Source organism: Eubalaena glacialis, chromosome 4, assembly GCF_028564815.1.
Source record: "Eubalaena glacialis isolate mEubGla1 chromosome 4, mEubGla1.1.hap2.+ XY, whole genome shotgun sequence".
NCBI lineage: Eukaryota > Metazoa > Chordata > Mammalia > Artiodactyla > Balaenidae > Eubalaena > Eubalaena glacialis.
This window is the reverse complement of record NC_083719.1, coordinates 174,571,294-174,590,758: the sequence shown is the minus strand read 5'-3', so window position 1 is coordinate 174,590,758 and position 19,465 is coordinate 174,571,294. Positions and strand designations below refer to the sequence as shown.

Genomic DNA, 19,465 nt, shown 5'->3' with positions numbered 1-19,465 from the left:
AGATTTGCCCCCCTCAGACCCTTCCCTTTTTTTTTTTTTTTTTGCAAGGGCTTTCTCTAGTTGTGGCAAGTGGGGGCCACTCTTCATCACGGTGCGCGGGCCTCTCACTGTCGCGGCCTCTCTTGTTGCGGAGCACAGGCTCCAGACGCGCAGGCTCAGTAGTTGTGGCTCACGGGCCGAGTTGCTCCGCGGCATGTGGGGTCTTCCCAGACCAGGGCTCGAACCCGCGTCCCCTACATTGGCAGGCAGACTCTCAACCACTGCGCCACCAGGGAAGCCCCAGACCCTTCCCTTTTACCACCAGCTGGAGCAGCCATCTTGGACCCTGAGCTGGAAGAAGCAAGATGGAAAGATGGTCCCATAGGGCCACGTCAGCCCTGGTAATACAATTTCACTGTGGCTCTCATTTTCACTCTCTGATTACCAGGAGAGGTGAGTGTCTTTCCATATTTTTATCAGCCATCAAGTTTTCCATTCAGGAAATGCCTATTCATGCTTTAGCCCATTTTTCAACAGGATGTGATCTGCCCCTTATTGATTCAGACTTCTTTACAGATATTATTATTTTCTTGGTCACGTGTGTTGCAAATATCTTCTCCCAGTATTTGCCTTGTCGTTTCACTCTCTTCACAGTGTCTTTCGATGAACTGAAATTCTTCATTTTAATGGTGTTGAGTTGATCATCTTTTCCTGTATTTTCCTTTTACGCTTTTTGTGTCTTGTTTAAATTTTTTTCCTTGTGTCAAGGTCATGAAGCTATTCTCTTACATTGACTTCTAAAATCTTTATCATTTTGCTTTTCACATTTAAATCTTTTTTTTTTTTTAAGTTTTTTTTTTTAAACGCATTGTTTATTTATTTATTTATTTATTTTTGGCTGTGTTGGGTCTTCGTTTCTGTGCGAGGGCTTTCTCTAGTTGCGGCAAGCGGGGGCCACTCTTCATCGCGGTGCGCGGGCCTCTCACCATCGCGGCCTCTCTTGTTGCGGAGCACAGGCTCCAGACGCACAGGCTCAGTAATTGTGGCTCACGGGCCTAGTTGCTCCATGGCATGTGGGATCTTCCCAGACCAGGGCTCGAACCCGTGTCCCCTGCATTGACAGGCAGACTCCCAACCACTGCGCCACCAAGGAAGCCCACATTTAAATCTTTAATACGCCTAGAGTTGGGTTTTGTGTATAGTTTCATGTTGGGTAGGCCAGGATCCTCAAATGCTTTACTTTTATTTTTTGACACAGAAACCCCATTTCTTTCTTTCTTTCTTTTTTTTTTTTTTAATGAAAATCATCAGTGGAGCCCTTGTAAACCTGTAGCAGGATTATCCTTCCAATTTATTTCTGATGGGGGGTTGTGCTCTATTGTCATTCAATTCCGATGCATTTGTTCCAGCAGAAAAAGCAGGCCAAAATGCCTCAGGCTCAGAAACCAAAGTCCTGTAAGCCTCAGGGTTAAAGCAGGAATTTGAAATCAAGGGAAATGTGGCCATAGTTAGGGAACCCCCAAGATGGCCCCCAATCATCTCTGCCTGGTTTTCAAGCCCTTGTGTAAACTTCTCCCCTTGACGTGGGCTGGACTTTGTGATTCCCTTCTAACCAATAGATTATGACAAAAGTAATGGGATGTCACTTCCAGGATTAGGTTACAAAGGACTGGGATTTCTCTCTCTCTCCGATGAAGCCAGATGCCATGTTGTCAGCTGTCCTGTGCAGAGGCCCACATGGCATTGTGTACTAAGCACTAGATCTTCATCAATATCATCACACACACTTCCCTGCTCCCTGTTCCTACCTCCCTGCCTCCCCCACTCCCCGAGGCAATCACTGCCCTTGGTTTTGTGTTTCTTTTTTTTCAAGCCTTCATTTTTAAAAATTGTGTTAAAATACACATAACCTAAAATTTACCATCTTAACCATTTTTAAGTGTACAGTTCAGTGGTATTAAATACATTCACAGTGTTGTGCCACCATCACCACCATCCATCTCCATAACTCTTTTCACTTATAAAACCGAAATTCTGTACTTGTTAAACACTATCTCCCCATTCTCCCCTTCCCCCAACCCCTGGAAACCACCATTATACTTTCTGTCTCTATGATTTTGATTACTCCTGAGTACCTCGTATGAGTGGAATCATATAGTATTTGTCTTTTTGTGTCTGGCTTATTTCACTCAGCATAATGTCCTCAAGGTTCATCCAGCTGTAGCATATTGCAGAATTTCTTTCCTTTTTAAGGCTGAATAATATTCCATTGACCACATTTTGCTTATCCATTCTTCTGATGATGGACACTTGGGTTTCTTCCATGTTTTAGCTATTGTGAATAACACTTCTATGAACATGGGTGTACAAATATCTTTTTGAGACCCTGCTTTCTCTTCTTTTGGGCATATACCCGGAAGTGGAATTGCTGGATCATTCGGTAATTCTATTTTTAATTTTTTAAATTGAAGTATAGTTGATTTACGATGTTTCAGGTGTACAGAAAAAGTGATTCTGTTATATATATATATATATTCTTATATATATATATTCTTTTTCAGATTCTTTTCAGTTATAGGTTATTACAAGATATTGAATATAGTTCCCTGTGTTATACAGTAGGTCCTTGTTGTTTATCTATTTTATATATAGTAGTGTGTATCTCTTAATTCCAAATTCCCAGTTTATCCCCCCCCCGCTTTCCCCTTTGGTAACCATAAGTTTGTCTTCTATGTCTGTGAGTCTATTTCTGTTTTGTAAATAAGTTCATTTGTGTCATATTATAGATTCCACATATAAGTGATATCATATGGTATTTGTCTTTCTACTTCTGACTTACGTCACTTAGTATGATAATCTCTAGGTCCATCCATGTTGCTGCAAATGGCATTATTTCATTCTTTTTATGGCTGAGTAATAATCCATTGTATATATGTACCACATCTTCTTTATCCATTCATCTGTTGATGGACATTTAAGTTGCTTCCATGTCTTAGATATTGTAAATAGTGCTGCTGTGAACACTGGGGTGCATGCATCTTTTTGAATTAGGGTTTTTGTCTTTTCCAGATATATGCCCAGAAGTGGGATTGCAGGATCATATGGTAACTCTATTTTTAGTTTTCAAAGGAACCTCCATACTCTTCTCCATAGTGGCTGCACCAATTTACATTCCGTATTTTTAATCTTTTGAGGAACCACCATACTGTTTTCCACAGCAGCTATATCCTTTTACATTCCCACCTACAGTGCACAGAGGTTTCAATTTCGCCACATCTTTGCCAATGCTTGTTTTCTGTTTTGTTTTGTTTTTGTTTTTTGATAGTAGCCTGATGTGTATGAGGTAGAATCCTCAATTTTTTAACCGTTAGTTTTGTGCTTATTATTTTTTATTAATCACACAATTATCCTTAAACAAAATCTCTGTGGATGTATCTTGTATGTCTTTTGAGCTTTATAAACGTAGTGTAATGCTCTTTGAAGCCTTCTGGGACTTTTTTTCACTCAACATCACACTTCATTCATGTCATTTGTCAGAATGAAGAAGCTCACTTCCTAGAGAAGTAAGCCTGTCCCTCGTCCATAGGTGTGGAGTCAATTGTGGGACTCAGTGCATCAGAGCAAGATGGTTTATTCCTCACAGGGCAGCAAGCAGCATGAGCCTCAGTCCCCAAGCCCCATGGGTGACACGATGGACCCCACATGCTGAGGGACACAGGGTCAAGGGCTGAGAACTTTTTGTAGAAAGCAGCAAACAAGCCAGCTTCCCTCCATCAGGGATCAAACAGTTACTCAGAAGTTATGCTGTCGGGGGACTTCCCTGGTGGTCCAGTGATTAAGACTCCGCGCTTCCACTTCAGGGGGCACGGATTCGATCCCTGGTTGGGGAACTAAGATCCCGTATGCTGCACAGCGTGCGGCAAAAAAAAAAAAAAAAAGTCATGCTGAGTAGCCTATGTGCTTAGCTACGGAAACTGCTTGGTCTTGGGAGAAGTACATGTCTGCAGTCTGGCACAGTCAGCAAGAATGTGCAGGGATGCTCAGGACCTGCAGGCTACCCCTTCTGACGTCATGCAGACACCTGTGGCTTATCCACTTCACACCTGTATCATATTCTCCCTTTGTGAAGATACCACGACGTTGAGGCTGCTTCCAATCTTACCCATGTGCAAGAGTCTCTTGAGGGCAGAGTTGCTGAGCTATGGGTTATCCCTGTGTTTGTTGTAGTTTTTTTTTTTTTTTGGACACACTGCGTGTCACGTGGGATCTTAGTTCCCCAACCAGAGATCGAATCCGTGCACCCTGAAGTGGAAGTGTGGAGTCTTAACCACTGGACCGCCAGGAAAGTCCCTTTCTTTTAGTCCTTGTGTCTCTTACTTGCAGCCAAATGCACTCATCAAACTCACTCCCAGTGATGGATCCCATGGCCCCTGCCCTGGCCACTCAAATGTGGAAACAACTCCAGATCTTAGGAGGAAACCTAAGGAAGAAACCTTAGGAGGAAACTCCTGACCTTACCGAGGAAACCCTGTGCTGAATAAGATTCCGTTTCTGCTCCCTGGTGGGATGGGGGCTCAAAAGAGAAGTCAAATTCAGGTGTAGAAAAATGAAGCTTCCTTCTTTGCACATCCAAGTTTATGAAATGAGATTCTCACCTGCTACAGCAAAAAACGAAACAGAAAACCTCCAAACATGGGGGTGTGGGTGGAATTTGAGTGTGTCCCTGGCATTTGTGTCCTAACTTGCTTGAGCTAAGAGCAACAGCTGCCCAGTATCCTGGGTTCAGATCCTGGCTCTGCCCCTGGGGCATGTTTTCCTTCTCTGTAAAATGGGACCATGGTAGTTGTAATGAGTTGCGTTCGCGGGCGGGAAGTGTATTCAGCAGTGGCTGCTCATGGTAGATGCTACGTGATTTTTTTGCCAATAGGGGAGGGAAGGAGGCCACCATGCATCTGAGGCTGTGTGCTTTTTCTTTTTTTTTTAATGTCTGCTGTTAATAAAATATTTTTACAGAGACCAAAAATTCAGAATAGTGCAAAACATCTCAACACCATGCATTCATGACCACTTCTCATTGATTTTCAACATTTGTTCCGAGTCACATATTTACAGAGAAATGGGGGCATCTGTGCAGATGCCGGACCAACAGGATGGAATTAAAACGGACAAACAGTGTCTTGAGTTCACATTTGCAATCACATGCTAAGAGAAGTTGTGTGGAGGAAGAACCTCCCTGGACTGCGTGGCCGGGTTTGGGGGGGGGTCTTAGGGGGCCGGGGCCAGGGTTGGGGTCTGAATCCCCCTGGCTGTGTGGCCAGGGATGCATAGGGACCCTCTGCCTGTGACCTGTGCCTGGAGAGAGCCACTGTGGCTGGGTGGCGGGCAGGGGGAAGATAGAGGGGGTCTTACCTAACACCATCAACTTGATTTGTCTCTTTAAAAAAAATAAAAGGCAAAGAGAAGAGCAACACGTGTCAGTGAAAACGACTTTGGTCCTTGACAATAATTAGGAAAGGATGTTCAGGGGACAGCAGGGGTCATGATGTGGACCAGCCCCCCCAGTGAGCTCCCCCATTCTCTGCCTGCGCAGCAGAGTTGGGGCAACTCCAGGTTGCCTCCACTCTGCCTCGTGCCTCAGTGTTCCCACCTGTAAGATGGACAGCGCTGGGGGGGACAGAAAGGTCTCTGAGGTCGCAGCTGAGAGAGGTCCCAAGGATTTCTAGTTGGCTAATTTTTTTTTTTTCTCATCTGTGATGGAGGCATGGTGAGGTTTCAGGCTGTGGTGCCTGAGAATCAGGACTGGGGGATGCGACTGGGCGCCTCCTCATTTTAGGTAAATCCTTCGAGGACAGACTGGTGAGAGCCAGAGAGAGCAGGGGACCCTCTTCCTTCTAGAAACCTGTTTTTGCTTTTTCTCCCTTCTCTGTCTCTGCATCTCCCCATCTCTGAATCTCTCTCTCTCCATTTCAAAGTTCTGGCTGTCCCTATCCGGCGTGATCTTACCCTCTTGATTTTTTCCCTTGTTCATCTGTCTGTTTCCCCTTCTCTCCTTCCCTCCCTGCTCTTCTTTGTGTCCTTACTCTGTCTCTGTCCCTTCTGAGGGGGGATTGGCTCTGTCCAAGATGTCCCTCAATGTTACATCCCCCCAATCCCAATACAAGCCTACTTTATTATTTCCCTGATCCATGGAAATCTGGGGCGAGCTCCTGGCATGGAGTGAGGTCCAAATGCAACCCCAAGACCCCACCTGGGCCCAGAACCCCAGGAACCTCAGGTGAAGTGGTGAAAGCCCAAAGGTATCATCTAATGCTGAGTGGCCTTGGGGAAAGCCCTGTTCCTTGTTCCAATACAGGAACATCCTGATTTCAAGCACTTCCAGTCCCCTCTTGTCCTCTCTTCACCCTGTGCCCTGTGGCTCAGCCAGTCTGGCTGGAAGATCTCCTGAGTGCCCAGATCTGTGTGGGAGGGGAAGGCTGGTATGGACAGACACACACGTGGATGCATGGGCACACACAGAACCCCCTGCCCGAGACATAATTCAACTAGGCATCCCCTCCCTGCCATCCCCCTGTGCCCAGAGAGCCATTCACAGACACCCCTAGCCCCATGGCATCAGAGACAGAGGCTGGGGAAGGGACAGACAGAGGAGGAGGGACAGAGGCTGGGGAAGTCCTGAGGGGGATCAGAGAAGGTTTTCTACAGAAGGGAAAATTTGTGATGAGTTTTGAGGAATGAGTAGGAGTTCTCTGGGAGAAAGAAGAGGGAGGAAATTTCCAAAACAGTTCTAGCCTGGGAGTCAGAAAGTGTCATTCGACAAATACTCCCTGAGGCTTCCTCCATGTGCCTGGGCCAGTGCTGCGGAATCCTACACACACACACACACACACACACACACACACACACACACACACAGGAACGCGCGCGCGCGCACGCTTTGACCAGAGAGCCTCCCAATGACTCTTTTGGGAAATACCTTGGCTCTCTCCGGCAGAAGCTCAGCTCCCTCTTCTCCTGCCAGTCATCCAAAAAATCTTTCAGAACCCACCCCAGATCACAGATTACCTCCCCTTTGGGTGTCGCTGGTGTTTTCAACTCCAAGTGAACCGACCAGCCCACCTCCACCTCTTGGATGGTCTGAAGTTCAAATCTGCCTCTCAGGCCTTGTGACGGAGACTTCACATTCTCCCCAAGCCACCTCTCAGCCTGTCCCTTGCCCCTGGCTGGGGCCCACCTCCCCCACCATCCTAAATGAGAACTTTCGTCCTAATCTCTGGTTCAGAACCTTCAGTCACTTCAACCTGCCTGAATTTAGAGGAACACACAAATACTTCCGGGTAAATGAGAAAATAGTGTCGCTTCTTCCAGACTCTTGTTCACGGATGGGGAAACCATTATCATAAACAGACAACACTCCATTTGCACGTGGCCTCCTTAGAGATGCTCAACCCCTCGGCAGTGCACAACTGGGACATCTGTACCCAGGGACCCTGGGGCTCATCTAAGGCAGAGTTTTAAATATATACTCCAAAGTCTTTCCAAGAATTAATTTCAGTGTCCTGAAAGCATTTTGTCCTCTCCTCCCCACCATCAGTCCATTCTTCATGACGTAGCCAGAGGGAGATTTCAAAACCTGAAATCAGACCCTCCTCAGCTTTAAAATCTCCTGGGGCCTCCCAAGCCTCTGAGGGTAAAATCAAAACTCCTCAGGGCAGCGTACAAGACCTGGTTTGATACCTCTGCAGGTGTCCCCAACCTCATCACCATCCCCCAGTACCCCACTCGCTGGCTCAGCTCTAGCCACGCCGACCTGGCTATGCTTCAAGTCAGCCTGCCTCCTAGCCTTTGCACCTGCTGTTCCTGCTGCCTGGAGCTCTTTCCTCTCCAATGGGTGGTTCCTTCCCACTTTTCACCTCCAGAGAGAGCCCTCCCTCACCTTCCCCATCTGATGTAGCCTCCACCACTCCAAGAGCCCAGCTAATCCTCATCTCATCCCTCTGTTTTAATTTCTCCCTAGCACAGCACAATCCTGTATTTATCATTCTGGCAGAAAAAAATCCCATGGCATACACACGCTGGTCCAACGTGGAAAAGCAGATTCTGGGCAAAGAAAAGCTGTGCCAACCTTTCCCAAAATGTTTCCCAAAATGCCTGCATGCGCTAAAATGGGGAAATTTGACTCTGGCCAAACTGCCCCAACATCCCTGCAGGAGGAAGAGTTTCAGGCAGCTAGAGGCCCCACCTGGGGTATCCTGTGACCTGTGTGTTTGAATGAATGAATAGGATTATGGGGAGGAAGCTCCCAGCAAGTTTGTATATTTACACACACACACACACCCCCCCCCCCCCTAGAGTTTCTGGTCTCTTTCTGTTCTTTCCAGACTGGAGCATTCTGGGGGAGGAAGAAGGGGTTGGGTTAGGGGACTGGGTCCAGGGAATCCCAAATCTTCACTCTTTTTTGGCGGGAGGTCAAGAGTTCTCAGGGTATCTCCCCCTGGGGTCCCACTGGAAAGGGCTGAGGGCAGGGGTTTTGCTTGGCAACCAGAGGTGGGAGGGGGCACTGGGGGCCTTGGCCCAGGACCCCCATCCCTTTAAGGGTTGGGGGAGGTCCCCTAAGGGGGGTTAGCAGCAATGGGGAGCTGTATCGGGTCATCCGATCTCAGCCCACCCTTCAATGGGGCACACAGGCCAAAGGGAGTGGGGAGAGGGTGTGGCACTGGGACCCTCGGCATGTCTCAGGCAGCTCTCCGGGCCTCAGTTTTGTTGTCAAATGGGTGAGTTGAACTCTATGATATGAGGATTGGGTATGTGGGGGGAAAAAGGGAGGCAAACCCCCATAGGGAAGTGGGGGCGGCGCGGGTGCCCCAGAGCCGACCCCTTGGTCCCCAGGGTTTGGGCGCCCAAGGGCGCATGTGCTTTTGAAATTCCATCCTCCCCCGTTCCCTGTTTATTTTTTGCACAAACATCAAAAGGGACTCTGGTACACCCGGGGGCCCTCCAACCACCACCCTAGTCCCTCCAGGCCCCAGACCACCCTAGGGGGCGCTCCAGGAAGCCCTGCCCCTTGCCCAGGGCCTGCCCCTCGAGGGAGCTGAGAGTTCCATACTTGGCAAATTGATCTTGGGCCCCAGGGGTTGGGGACCCATCTTATGGCTTTGCCATGGGGCAGGAGATAGAGCCTCCCGGTACCACAGCCCTGGGACCTGGTCTCCTTACTAGGGGGTGTGTTTTCCTCCCAACCCAGCTCGAAAGTCCCCCTAGACGCTGGGGGAGTGGCCTCAAGTAGGGGGACGTGGCTTTTTCCTTCCTCGCGCCCCACTGCGTGGCCTCCTGAGGGGGCGGGGCGGGGCGTTGCCATTCACCTTTCCCCAGAGGGGGAACTAAATCCAGGGCGCGGGGCAGCCCAACCTCAACACAGAGCGCAGAGACTCGCCCTCTGGGAGGTCCCAGCGCGCGGACGCCGCCCCGCCCCGCGCGCTCTGCGCAGGCGCAGTGGTGCCCGTCTGCGTGCCCCGCGCTAGGGGGCAGGCGCGGCACCGCCCTCCTCGGCGGAGCGCGTGTCCGACTTAAGCTTGACGAACTCCTTGGCCACCTCATCGTTGCTGCGTTGCGACAGGATGCGCAGCACCGTGAGGCCCGTGTCGTCCATGTGGATGCGGCGGCCAAGCGGCAGCCAGCAGGCGGCGCTCCCGCGCTGGACCAGCTCGCGCAGCTGCAGCACGGCCAGCCCTACTGTGCGGTCCTCGCGCGCGAAGCAGTAGTCCTTGACGCACACCTGCAGCTCATAGCACTCCGGGCCCGCTTCGGCGCTCAGCGTGCTGTGGGAAGGCGGGGCGTGAGGACAGGTCCCGCCCACTGACCAGCCACGCCCCTACCGGTGATCCCCGCTTTCCCCACTCCCCTCGTCATGCCCACACCCGGGCATTCTGAGCTGGGGCATTCTGAGGTGGGCCACTCCCACACTGAGTGGCCTCCTATTTTCATAACCTGCCACTTAGGCCGGGCCCCACCCCTGACCCAGATGTCCGGCCCCATAGCCCCGCGCTGGGACACGCCCACATCAGCTGACAACTTCCATCCCCAGCACTGTCCCTGCCAAGTCTCTCCTCCTTCCCTCACCCAAGGACGCCCCCATCAAACTACTCTCAGCCTCCAGCCGAGCCACATCCCCATCCCCAAGAGACCCTTCCTCCAGACTCCTCTGGCTAGGCCATGCTCCCACCCCGTGATACCAGCACCCACACTCTCAGCCAGCTGAGCTTCTGCCTCCACCACCCTACCCCAGATATGACACCAAGAAGCCCCTTTACCAGGCTCCCATCTGAACCCAAGTTCTCCCCTTGACGTGGCCCCTCTCCCCTGCTCCCTAGCCTACCCGTCTTACGCCCAAGATGCCTCTCCATATAACCCTGCCAAGATGTCTCACCATGAGTCACTACCCACTCCAGCACTCCTCCCCCTCCCCCAGGCTACAAAGTCCCCAGTGCCACTGGGTCCTGACCTGATGCTGGCTACTCAAGAACTCGTTTCTTTCAGGCTACACGCACACCGATCCCTTGCGTCTCCTTTCCAGGCTACATTCCTAGCCCTCAACTAGTTTGGCCCACCCCAGGAGACATCTGCCCCCTCCTAGGCGGTGCTCTTGCTCCCAAGTATTGCTTCAGGTGACCTACCTCTCCAAAGTCCTCTGACCAAGAGCTCTCCCCTCACAGGACTGGCCAGGCTCCTGTCCCTCAGGGGCCCCCACTTCCCCCCAGCTCTGATGCCCCCTTACCCCACTGTACTCTGTCCCCCAAGAACACCCCCCAATGTTACCCTGCCCCAGTGAGGCTCACACCTGATCCAAAGATCCGCCGACCCTCACCCCCACCCCAGATAACCCCTCTGTACACCTTGATCAGACTTGTTTGTGTTCCCCATAAATCATCTGCTCCTCTAGACCCTGATGCCCCTGACCTAGGAAGCCCCACCTAGATGTGACCACAGCCCTGCCCATATGACACATATCCGCATGACCTGGACCAAGCCACACTCCACTCTTGTCCCCCAGAGCAGACTCCTCCAGATGACCTGCCCCAATAGCCCTGACAGAGTTCATTGCTGACTCGAGCAGGTCCATGCCTATGCCCCTCAGCCCCTCACCCACAAGCCTCTTGCCCCATCATGACCAACCACGCCTCTTAAACAGACCAGAATCTCCAGCCCCAGAAATGCCCCTGCCCAACATGCTCCTTCTGGCCAGACTCCTCCCCTTCATGAGCCCGCATCATGCGGTTATATCACACTCACTGCCCTCTGGGATCTCTCTGCCCCCCAAGGTGGTCACCTCCATCCTGGTGTCCCCTCACTGATGTCACTCCTGCACTAAGGTGCCTCCCTTCCCAGCATACCCGCCTAGGATGTGATCCCTCCTGTTCCTGTCCCTAGGTACCACAGGCCCACCAGACATCCCTCCCGCCTGGTGGGCCCTGAGGTTCAGATAGCAGATGTCCCTTGCCATTCTCCCCAAAGCATCCCAGACTTACAACTGGAAGCTCTCATTGTACTTTGGGGCCCAGCTGTTGTTCTTGGATTTGGTCGCAAACTTGCGTTTCTTGTCACTGAGCTGGGGCCCGATGATGTTGACCTCGATGAATGGCCGGAAAATGCCAGAAGTCTGCCACTTGAGGTCATTGGCAGCCACCACTGTTGGGGGAATTAGAAGGTAAGATTGGTTAGGGTCCCCCAGTACACAGTTGTGGTTTTCAAAGCCTGTCTGAAAGACTACATTTCCCAGAATGCTTCTGTAGCCAAGCGTGGCCATATGACTAACTTCCAGCCAATGAGATGTAAGAGGAAGTGCTGCGTACAGCTTTCAGGTTGTGGCTTAAAAGGCAGGGAGAATGCCCTAAACTTTCTCCTTCTCCTAGCTGCAAGGTGGGATGCTGATGGGGGCTGAGTTCTTTGGGACCCTACAGAGGAAGAAAGCACATTAGGGATAAAAGTACAACAAAAGATGTCAGGGGCCTGGATCCCCAACACTGTGAAGCCTCTACATCAATTCTGGGCTGACTGTCCTCGGAGTTACCTCAGAGAAAGCTTTATTCCATCTATCTTGTTTAAGCCACTGTTATTTTAGGCCTTGGCTAAGACAGCCCAATCTGTGTTCTAATTAGAAAATAAAAGCCAACAAAAGGAAAGCAGAGCTGAGAGATTAAGTGGAATGAGTTCTGTAACACTCTTTGTACCTCTTCATCCAGCTATGCCTGAAGGTGATGACTTCTGGAATTTTCAGTTTTATAAAAACATTTTTTTTAATGAAAAAAAATTTCTTCCTTACGCCAGTTTTGAGTTTGGTTTTCTGTCTTAGAACCTAATGCATCCTGGCTGAGGCACTCTCCCTCCCACCTCAGGTTACTCACCTTTCACTGTGACCTTGTGTTCCCCAGTTCCTGGATGAGTGAAAAGCTCTACATGGACGGAGACTTCACCCACAGGGTCTTCCACACCCGAGCCTGGGCGGGGCAGGGGAGGATGATTGGCATGAGCTTCATTCTTTCCCACCCACCAGAAAGGACCTGGACTGCCTCCCACCCACCATGTGCTGGCGGCACCAGGTCATCAGCCGTGACAGGGTGGCACTGAGGGTGGGCTGGGAAGATGGGTGTTCTTAGGGAGGCCAAGAATCCTGGGTTCTAGCCTTTCACTGCCTCACTGTGCGATCTCAGGCAGATCTCTTAACTTCTCTGAGCCTAATGTCCTTTTTCGCACTCCCTGTCATTAAATTCAGCCTTCATCTTTCACACCATCTTGGCAGCATCTGATACCCTGGCTTTCTGTGCCTCAGTTTCTCCTCTTGGCTGCAACAAGGCCACACTCTCCAGGTTCTCATCCTACAGATTAGTCACTCCTTCTCACCCTCTTTTGCCATTTCCTCCTCCTCTGTTGATCTTCAAACTGTTGGGGCACCCGGTTCCTTAGCCCTCAACCCCTTTTTTGTTTTCATTTCCTCCCTAAGTACTGGTACAGTGGAAAATCCTGTCAGCTCTACCTTCAAAATACATCCAGAATTTGGCCCACCTCCTTGGCCTCCATCCTGGTCCAGCCCCCATCAACCTTCTGGCTCCATCTCACACTTCAGGTATGGCTAAATGAACCATGGCTGCCCAATCAGAGCATTCCCTGGCCATGGCTGCAGTGACTGGCTCAGGAATGGTCATGTGACCCAAGATAGGCCAATAGGAGTTGTCCCTGGGCCAACTAGGCCAACCTGGAATATTGCAGTGGCCTCCTCCCTGTCTCCCTGCACCCTCCTCTCAGCTTCTTTCAATACACCAGCCAGAGAAATCCTAACTCAGATCATGTCCCTTCTCTGCTCAAAATCCTCCCATGGCTCCCATCTCACTCTGAAATAATCAAAGTCCTTTTATGACCTTCAGTGTCACTCCTGATATGTGTCACTATTACCTCTCCTGCCTCACCTCCCTCCACTCTTACCCTTGCCACGTCAGCTCCAGCCTCAGAGGTTTCCTCACTACTCCTCCAACACACTGTGATAACATGACCCAGAATCCTCAGCTCTCCTGAAGTGACAGCCTGTAGAGAAATCTTTCATTTTCCCTGCCATTCCTTTTCCAATAGACCATCTCAAGTTTCCATTGAGAAATGTCCCTACCTCACCTCAGACCTTGTGGCTCCATCTCACACTTCAGGTAAGGCTAAACGAACCACGGCTGCCCAATAAGAGCATTCCCCAGCCATGGCTGCAGTGATTGGCTCAGGGATGGTCATGTGACCCAAGCTGGGCCAATAGAAATTGGCCCTGAGACTTTTGCTGTAACTCTTAGGAAAGAGTCTCTCTCTGGTTAGGCTGGCAAGGCTGACTCTACCCAATGAGAGGAGAGTCCACCCCACAGAGGTCTCAACAGAGACCAATGACCAATGGCATTGTTGGAGACTCTAGATCCAGCTATTACTGATGCCAAATCAATTCCTAATCTTTCAGTTACAGGTTCACAAATTCTCTAGTCTGCCTGAGTCAGGATAAGGTACGCTTCAGTTTCTGGCCACCACAAGCATCCTGATTGATTAGTTCTGATGGGGATCATTGAAGGAGCAGTTTAAAAGCTTCTGTCCCCATTCCTCCCTCTGTGACTCTTGGGAAGGGCATCCTGTGGGGCCTGGGGACCTGTGACCGTCAGCACCCCCACCAGTCCCCTCCCCTGCCCCTCAGGAAGCTCCCCACACCTGGAGCACCCCATGCATGGGGGGAGGAACAGGGGGAAAGGCAGGGGTGGATGTGGGGAAGGAGAACGGGTCAGTCCAAGGTTGACCGGGTTACCTGTCTCTGGGCAGAAAGTGACCGAGGCTCAGGGGGCAGAGGGGCCTGAAGACCCTGCACACCCTCATCTTCGCTGCCCACCCCAGGCTGCCTTCCTTGTCATCTCAGGCTCCCACCCCTCTTCCCCCAACCAGTCACATGCTCAGCCTCACCCGCCACCCCCAGGCTGATGCTTCACAGCAAGCTCAATCCGGGCCAGACTGAGGGGTGCCAGGGAAGAGTCGGACAGTAGTGGGTGGGGTGAGGGGTCAGATCATGGCCAAAGCTAGTAAGAAGGGGGAGGGGAGCAGTGCTGGGCACCCCCATCCCGTGGTTTGCTGGCTCCAAGGGGAAGGGTCTTTCGCGGGCTTCTCTGTGCTTTCCGCAACCCCATCCCCACTCCCCAAGTCCCGGACACCCCCTACAGGGGAAGGTTCCTTGGGCAAAGGGCTTAATCTCCTCTGAGACTCAGCTTCCTCATCTATGGAATGATGGACGCCCTGTGGAGCGACCAGGAGGAATGTTTTTGAGAATCCCTGAGAAATGCTTGGCACAAGGGCTGACCCAGAGTTAGAGCCTAAAAAATGTTGGTTTTCTATTCTCGGAAAAGTGACATCAATAATAATAATAATCATTATCATAATAATCATATAAACAATAATAATAAAACAACTAACAATTGTTGCCCCCCAGTACACGTCAGGAACTTTCCTGTCAGGAAAGTCTCAGGGCTAAATTTAATTCATCTAATCCTAAAAATAATCCTATGAATTAGGGTCCTTGACTGTTCCCATTTTACAGATGAGAAACCTGAGGCTCAGGGAGGCAGCCTGTTGCCAGAGGCGCCCAGCCATGGAGTGGCAGAGCTGTAATCTGAGCCCGCTCTTAACCCGGCAGGCGCCAGTCTGGGGGGACCCGGGATCTGGTTTAAGAGAAGCACCTAGGGAGAAACGGATTCCGACTCGAATCGCTTCTCCTTCCCCATGTGGAACCAGCAAGCCGTCCTTCCCCCTTGTCCGCCTCGGCCCCCTCGCAGCCAGTCGGGTCTGGGCGGGGCCCCGCAGGCCTGGGAGACGGAAGGACGGGCCTTTTACTAGCCGGGCCGGGAGGGGCGCAGGCACCGGGCACTGGGCGCGGGTGGGCGGCGGAAGCACGTACCCTTCTCAGGATAAATGTCTTCACTAAGGGTAAACCTAGTCCCTTTTCCACCATGGACTAATCACGGTGGGGAGGTGGAGAAAGGAGGGAAGGGACGAGTGGTGGGGGGAAGAGACGAGCGAGCGAGAGGCGAGGATGGAGGGCGAGTGTGCGTGACGGGGAGCAGCGGAGGCGCGGAGAGGGGGCGGCGAGTGAGAGGGAGGAGAAACAAGAGAGAGAGAAACGTCAGCTGCAGACGGACAGACAGACAGCCTCCTGCTCCGGGGGGACACCAGGGACACTAAAAGCAGCAGCGTGGGCTGGGCACGAAGCCCAGGGCCCTAGGCCCTGGGCTGACTCGGGGGGAAGGGGGCCGCTTGTGGCCACAGGGTTTAGCTCCCCTCACCCCGGCCTCCTCTTCCACTGCGGGAACTAAACCTGGGTCAGCGGCCAAACTTCTCTCCCTTGTCTGCACTCTTAGGGCCAATTTTGAAAAGGGTGGTCCCCAGGGAGGGGAACTAGGACCCTGGAGTTCTGCCCCCCAGCCCCAGCTGCTGTGTGCGAACTCAGAGAGGGACGGGAGACAGAGGCAAGAGAAGAGAGAGAGAAAGAGAGAATTTGAGAAATGAGAACTCCCTCTCCGTCCGCCCCCTCCAGGTCGGGGTCCCTCCCATCTCTGGGGCTGTCATTCCTTAGCCCCTGACAGTACAGAGGTCCCTCCCTGGGGTACTTTCAACCATTCCCCCAGGGGTCCCTCCCCGGGAGCTGCCAATCATTCCTTGGCCGCGTGACGTCAGAGGTCCCGCCCCTGCCAGAGCTGTCAATCACTCCCTAGTCCTGGCCGTCAGAGATCCCGCCCCACAGCTTTCAATCACATCCTGACCCCATGACGTCATGGATTTTCCCAGGAGAGATCATCCCCGCCTGGCCCAATGACGTCATAGGTTCCGCCCCTACGAGCTGTAGATCGCTCATTGGCCTGGTGACACCATGGAGCTCAGGTGCGCCCCGGAGCTGTTAATTCGGCCCGGACCCATGACATCACAGAGGAGGTGAGTCAAAGGGGCTCGGCTGCCCCTGCAGGCGGGGATTGTCATCGCGTTAACCAGTGGCTCCTTACCCTGCGCCGACTGCGTCTGCACGAATGTCTTGATGAGCAGGTCGGTGGCCTGCGTGTAGAGGGACAGGGCGTAGCGCAGGGACTGCAGGTCTGGACTCTTCTCCAGGAAGGTTTTCTTGAGGCCCACGCCACCCGCATGGAAGTATTGCTGTGGGGAACAGGGTGGAGAGAGGTAAGGCTGGCGGGACCCCCTACCCGCGCATCGGGCTGGGCAGCCCCAACTCCCCCTCCCCCACTCTGCTGCCCTCTGCTGTGATACACCATGACAGGGCAGATCTTCAGAACACCCAGGTCCTGCTATTCCCTCACCTCCACCCCTGCCCCAAACGCGCCTGTGGGCTCCCAGCACCCTCAGAATGACACCCATGCCCTGCACCCCTCCCAGCCTTCTTTCCAAAAGTCTTCCCTAGAACATACCTGCCTCAGGGCCTTTGCACTTACTATGCTCACTGGCAGGAAGGCCCTCCCAGCCCCACCCCCACTCCCTATTTTGCCATGGCTGGCTCCCTGTCTTTCTTTGATTAAGGTTTCAAGGAGTTTCCCTTAACCACCCCAACTTAATGTGTTGCCAACCCTGTTGTGCTGTAATTCTCCATTTCAACAAAACATTTCCTTCAGAGTAGTTTTCACGCTTTTTATTTCATGGAGACCACGGCCCCTTTCATGTCTCCATGTTTTTGCATGGACTGGTTCCCTGCCTAGAATGCTGTTGCTTTGCCTTGTGAATTTCTATGCATTCCTCAAACCCCATCACCTCCCACATGCCTTCTAATCCAGAAAGCCCTTACTGCCCCCTCCCTGGGCTCTCCCATCTTTTCTTCTACCCTGTCCTGACCCCACAGGGCTGGGGGTGTCTACATCCAGCTGACATCCAGCCTGGGGCTCCTCAAGTCCCTGCCATCAGCCAGCCTGGAGCTGACATAGAAGGGTCATCAGGGAGTGTTTATAAATGGAATGAATTAAGGTGGGTTTGAGCCTAGGTCCATGTCCACACCAGCCACACCCTCTGCCTGCCCCATCTGGGATGGGCAGGGGTGTGGCCTCTCACCTTGATAGTGTCCAGGGCCAGCTCAACAACTGCACACTGCTTTGGGGTCAAGCTCTTGGCTTCTTCTCGTACCATGTGGTCCTGGATGGATGGAGAGAGTGTCCAGGTGGGCAGAGCAAATTCTGCCTTGGGGATCTGCCTATGGGTCTCATTCTTGCTAAACTCTGAGGAGTTGGATAGTGGGTCTGTCTTTTCATCATTGTGTTCCCAGTGCCTAGCATGTGGCTGGCACACAGCAGGTGCTCAATAAATATTTGTCAAATAAATTATTTGTATTCTTGATCAAGCTGTATCTGAAGCTGAACCTTGCACCTCTTTTCAATACACTGAGCAAATACACTGTGATTAAGCCAGTCTGAGTAGGGTCTCTGTCCTTTGAGCCTGCAAAGCATGCCACTATTCTGGGACCTCTTCCCTGAGAAGCCTCCCACCCCAATCTCCTGCCCCCACCCCTGGCCTCACCTTGAGTTTAGATAGCTGACCCAGCTCCTTGGCTGCATTGAAGATCATCTGGGTTCCCTGTATGTAACAACAGACATAACCCGGGTGAGGGTGGGGGGTCCTTCTGCCCAGTGCCCAAGCCGCCACTGACACCCCAGCCCTGGACGCCATCTTGGTTCTTGTCCAAAGGCTCTGGGCAGGGCAATGGTTGTGTCCTGGGGACAGAGGTCTGGAGCCCCCCAGGAAGTGCTGAGAAGGAGATGGTGACCTTGTCTCCAGAAATCTCAGTCCCGTGGGGTGCTACCCATCCTGCCACCTCCACCATGACCCCAGGTTTGTGGGAGAGAGAAGAAAACAGAGAGCGGGCTGTGATGGTGCTTGTGGGTATGGGTGGGGCTTGCCAGCCCCAAGTCATGGAGCCTTGAGAAAACTATGGGATGGGCTCTGTGTAGTGAAAACCACTACCCACCATGGGCCCATTCCCTCTGTAGAAGAATTTCCCCAGTAATCTGGGGGGCCTGTTAATCTGACCTTTTAAAGGAAGAATCCTCCCCCTTAACACACACCTCAGTACCCCGCCCCCACTCCTCCCCAAAACAGACATCAGCAATATGACATCCTGGTTATGGCTCCGATGAACCGGGTGGGCATGGGTTCAAATCCCAGCTCTGCTATGTGGCCCTGGGCAAGTCATTTAACCTCTCTGACCCCCAGTTTTCCCATCTTGATAGGGGAAATCATATCCCAGCTTAGCTGGGACTAATCGTGTCTTTGTTCAGTGTTCACGGTTCTTATCACTTGGTTTCGAGGTCACGGGCAGTGTTAGGGGAGACGGGGTCGTGGCCTGGAAGCTGCATGTCCTGCCTCCTCCATCACTATGTTGGGTGACCTGAGGCATGTCCTTGGCCCTTTCTGGGCCTCAGTTTCCTCCCCTGGCTAATAAGGGCACCTACACTAGCTTAGGGGATAACAGCTGTGGAGGGAGCTGAGTATCAGTGAAGTTATGAGTCCTGAATTACTGGGTCCTGGGGTGGTCTGGGGGTCCTAGGCAGGGCTAGACAGGGAGGAGGGCCATTTACAGCTGGGATGTCTGGAATCACGTTGATGCTTTTCCAAGCTGGCCAGTGGGATCTGGTCACCCTGCCACTACTGGTATTATTATTAGCATCCTGGCTGTCGCTACTCTTCTTATTCCTTGTCTGTGATTCCCCAAGGCTGTCACAAGGCACAGTCACTCGGGAGCCCAGCCTGGGCCTTGGTTTCCCCTGCAGCACCCTCCTCCCCACCTGCCACCCTCCCCGCGCCACCCCTCACGAACAAGCCAGACAGACAAAGGAAGAAGAGACCAACAGACAGGGTCACGGTACACCCCCGGATGGCACGGATCACAGAGGTGGAAGAAGGTACGGGGTAGGGTGGGGGGTAGGTAGGGGTTGGGGTGGGA

At 52.1% G+C, this 19,465-nt stretch overlaps 1 protein-coding gene across 4 annotated transcripts in view; it reads right to left on the bottom strand.

Moving 5' to 3' along the window:
- Positions 1-9,493: 9,493 nt before the first annotated feature.
- The window catches only part of UNC13A (unc-13 homolog A), a 62,750-nt gene continuing 52,778 nt past the window's right edge, over positions 9,494-19,465 (bottom strand). For all 4 annotated transcript variants that reach the window (XM_061188658.1, XM_061188656.1, XM_061188659.1 and 1 more), the window contains 6 exons: positions 18,043-18,099; positions 17,581-17,661; positions 16,533-16,680; positions 12,378-12,470; positions 11,502-11,661; positions 9,494-9,794 (listed from right to left, as the gene is read on the bottom strand). In XM_061188658.1, the coding sequence (XP_061044641.1) occupies positions 9,494-9,794; positions 11,502-11,661; positions 12,378-12,470; positions 16,533-16,680; positions 17,581-17,661; positions 18,043-18,099 (840 nt within the window). The remainder of the gene's footprint in view (positions 9,795-11,501; positions 11,662-12,377; positions 12,471-16,532; positions 16,681-17,580; positions 17,662-18,042; positions 18,100-19,465) is intronic.